General features: G+C 42.8%; 1 protein-coding gene across 2 annotated transcripts in view; it reads left to right on the top strand.

The window, feature by feature from the left end:
* LOC112159751 (scavenger receptor cysteine-rich type 1 protein M130) overlaps positions 1 to 3,126 on the top strand; it is a 5,082-nt gene extending 1,956 nt beyond the window's left edge. Inside the window, exons 1-5 of one of the 2 annotated variants that reach the window (XR_004948246.1) lie at positions 17 to 227; positions 335 to 843; positions 1,037 to 1,148; positions 1,257 to 1,412; positions 1,604 to 3,126. Coding sequence is in view for 1 of the 2 variants with exons in the window: in XM_036212963.1 (XP_036068856.1) it covers positions 671 to 843; positions 1,037 to 1,148; positions 1,257 to 1,412; positions 1,604 to 1,719 (557 nt within the window). In the remaining variant the exon portion in view is untranslated. Of the gene's footprint in view, positions 1 to 16; positions 228 to 334; positions 844 to 1,036; positions 1,149 to 1,256; positions 1,413 to 1,603 lie in introns of those variants that run through there. The other variant, XM_036212963.1, reaches the window with a different exon arrangement.
* The last annotated feature ends 236 nt before the right edge of the window (positions 3,127 to 3,362 follow it).

Here is a 3,362-nt window from a genome sequence, read left to right as displayed (position 1 = left end):
AAGGATGTTTGTTTCCAGTGAAGGCTGGACACAGATGGAGGGGGAATGACTCTGTAAGGATCTGCAGTGTGGCTCATTTAAAAATAAAAGAGAAGTCTTAGGTTCTGATTCTTTCTGGAACAAAACCTTTAAATGTCCAATTGATGGAAAACCTGAAGGTATCTGGAACTGTGAAACACAAACTCCTCCCTCACTCCAGAAGAAGAAGCTCTTCATTGAATGTCAAGGTGAGATTTACCTCAGAAGAACTAGTTAGTCAGTGTTGGGAAATATGAGGTCAAAGTTAGTACCTAATATAAACCCCAATTAATGGAAGGATCTCCGTTTATCTCAGATCGCTCTAAGGTCAACCTGTCAGATGGATGTTCTGGACAACTAACAATAGACTCTTCTCCAGTGTGCAACAAAAACTGGGACATCAACTATTCAAACAGGGTCTGTCAAGAACTGAACTGTGGTAATGCATTTGATTCTGATTCAAAATCTACAAAGGATGGACTTCATGTCAGCTGTGACCAACATCACCACATCCTGGGTCAGTGCCGCAGGACACAGGGAACGTGTTCAAGCTCCGTGTCCGTTTTCTGTTACAGTAAGTTTGTCTGCATCCTTTTTGTCCAGCTTCAGGATTTGCTCTTTTCCATTATTTTTAATTCTTTTTTTTTTACAGAAAATATAACGTTTCGTACAAGAGAAAAGTGTGGAGGCTCGCTTCAGGTAAATTCTGGAAAACAATGGGAAAGTGTTTGCATTGGCACAGACACAATGGCCGACAACTTGATGAACAGCTTGTGCAAGGAGATCGGCTGTGAAGCTAAAGGGACAGTTAAAAGAACATCAAAGGTTTGATTGAATTTGAAAAAAACACGACCTGTCCTCTGATAAACACAGTCTTTGAAATGTTATTCATATGTGTGTAGTTTTTCTCCAACATAAGTAGAAACATAAATCACAAAAGTAGTCTTCTCTGCAGTCCTCATCATTGTCTAAGTGTTGAGGAGACCCAGAAATTCAAAGGTTTCTGTCTCATGACCAGGATTTCAGTGGTGGGAAAAAGCTCAACTGCCCAGCAGATTACAGAGATGTAAAGTACTGTGTGAGCAAAGATACCTGTCAGAATGACCAACAAGCGTTCATCTGGTGTAAAGGTACAGCACTGGTTCCACAGTTATGTCTGTGTTCATAAGTTTGTGTTGCTTTGCTTGTGTCGTTTGGCTATCATCATTTTGCTGCTTTGCAAATGTGTTTGATCTTAGGTTACACACCAAAAGAACCAGATCCAACCCCAACACCACCCCCACCTACCTCCACTATCCTTATAGGGTTGGGAGTCAGTTTGGTTGTGTTGATTCTAATTATTGTATTTATCCGAAACCGGATTCTCAGGAGAAATCGGAAATCCAGAGTTTTTCGTGAGTACATGTTATCTTTTATAGAGCCCGTCCCAAAATATTCAGTTTTGTCCCTTACTATCACCTCATACTTTAGTCATTTATATACAAATCTTCAAAGTACCAATATTTCATTTTTTCACTTTTTATTCTGATCCCTTCTGTTGTCTGAAAAAGTGTTGGTCTTCTTTCTCTTATGAATCCTTTTCCAGCACAAATGTTTCCAGGCAGAGAAGAAGATCTTGACAGTGAAATGTATGAAGATATACACAAATCAGATGAGATGGAGGAGGACTTCAGACAGGAAAGTGAGTCACTTTTTTATTGAATCAGTTCAGCGATCATGACGTTCATCCATTTAGTCACTTCACAGACACAAAGTAACTCACAAACGAGCCATGTATTAAAGCCTGAGTTACATGCACCTGTAAAGGGGGTTGACCCATAAGAGTCTGTGGATTTTTGGGTTTATCTATTCTTTACAGATCAATTGGTTTGGATCACAGAGTTGAAGATGCATTTTTACTTTTGAGATTGACGGATGAAAGTGAATTCTCATTTTGGTGCCTCCATGTTGTTTTCAGGATTCTTTGCAGAAACCGAGTTTGTGAAGGATGGACGAGCGCAGAGCTCTTCCTCTCTGCAGTACGATGATGTGGATGAAGTGAATGAGGCTCATCCCCTGACCCCTAAAGGATCAACTTCTGCTTCTTCAAGAGGGAACTTTGGACAGGAAGAAGTCTCACACCAAAACAATGGAAAGTTCTGACATTTTAATGCAGATTTGAACCATTTATTTGTTTTATACTTTAATAATAATAATAATAAATTGTATTTATTCGCCGCCTTTCATTTAACCCAAGGTCACCGAACAGGGATAAAAGCACAAATATAAAAATCTAAAAACAGTTGTGTTAAGTTAAGCTTAAAAGTTTAAAAAGACATATGCATTGCAGTCATGAAGAGTAGGCCAGTCTGAAAAGATGGGTTTTGAGGCTGGAAATGAAGAGAGGGAGTGAGTCCTGAGGCCAGGTGGGAGGGACTTCCAGAGTTGTGGGGCAGAACAACGGAATGCCCTGCTCCCCATGGTGACAAGGCGGGCGGTGGGGATGACAAGTTGGAGAGAGGACAAGGTCCTGAGGGAGCGGACGGGAGTGGCGACTTGGAGTAGGTCAGAGAGATATGGCGGAGCGAGGTTATGGATGGTTTTGTGGGTTAGGAGAAGGATTTTGTAAGTGATCCGGTAGGTGATGGGTAGCCTGTGAAGATGCTTGAGTACGGGTGTGAAATGGTGAAAGGAAGGAGTCTGTGATATGACGCGGGCAGCAGAGTTCTAGACCAGCTGGAGTTTCCGGAGAGTTTGTTGTGAAAGTCCTTACAGAAGAGAGTCACAATAGTCCAGGCGAGACGTGACGAAGCTGTGAACCAGTACGGCGGTGGAATGAGGGCTGAGGGAAGGGCGAAGACAGCAGATGTTCCAGAGGTGGAGGGTGGCAGTCCCAGTGATATTGTCGAGGTGGGAAGTGTTGGAAAGAGTGCTGTCCAGGATGACACCCAGGTTTTTAACTTGGGGGGGGTGGCTGAGGGAGTTGTCCAGAGGGATGACGCAATTATTTATTTTACTGAGAGTGGACTTTGTGCCTACCAGTAAAAGTTCTGTTTAGTTTGAGGAAATTAGAGGTGAACCAGGATTTTATTGAGAGAAGGCAGCTGGTAAGGAAGGCAGAGTCTGGTTTGCTGGAAATGTACAGCTGGGTGTCATCTGCGTAGCAGTGAAAATTTATTTGATGTTGACAGAAGATTTGTCCAACGGGAACAAGGTAGATGCAAAACAGCAGAGGTCCGAGGACAGAGCCCTGGGGCACGCCTATGGTGACGGCAACTGTAGGGGAGGTGAATGACTTTAGTTCAACAGTCTGCGTACAGCCAGAAAGATAGGAGTGGAACCAGTTGAGAGGAGTATTGGGGAGG

Source organism: Oryzias melastigma, linkage group LG7 (genome assembly GCF_002922805.2).
Source record: "Oryzias melastigma strain HK-1 linkage group LG7, ASM292280v2, whole genome shotgun sequence".
Lineage (NCBI taxonomy): Eukaryota > Metazoa > Chordata > Actinopteri > Beloniformes > Adrianichthyidae > Oryzias > Oryzias melastigma.
This window is presented reverse-complemented; position numbering and strand designations above follow the sequence as displayed.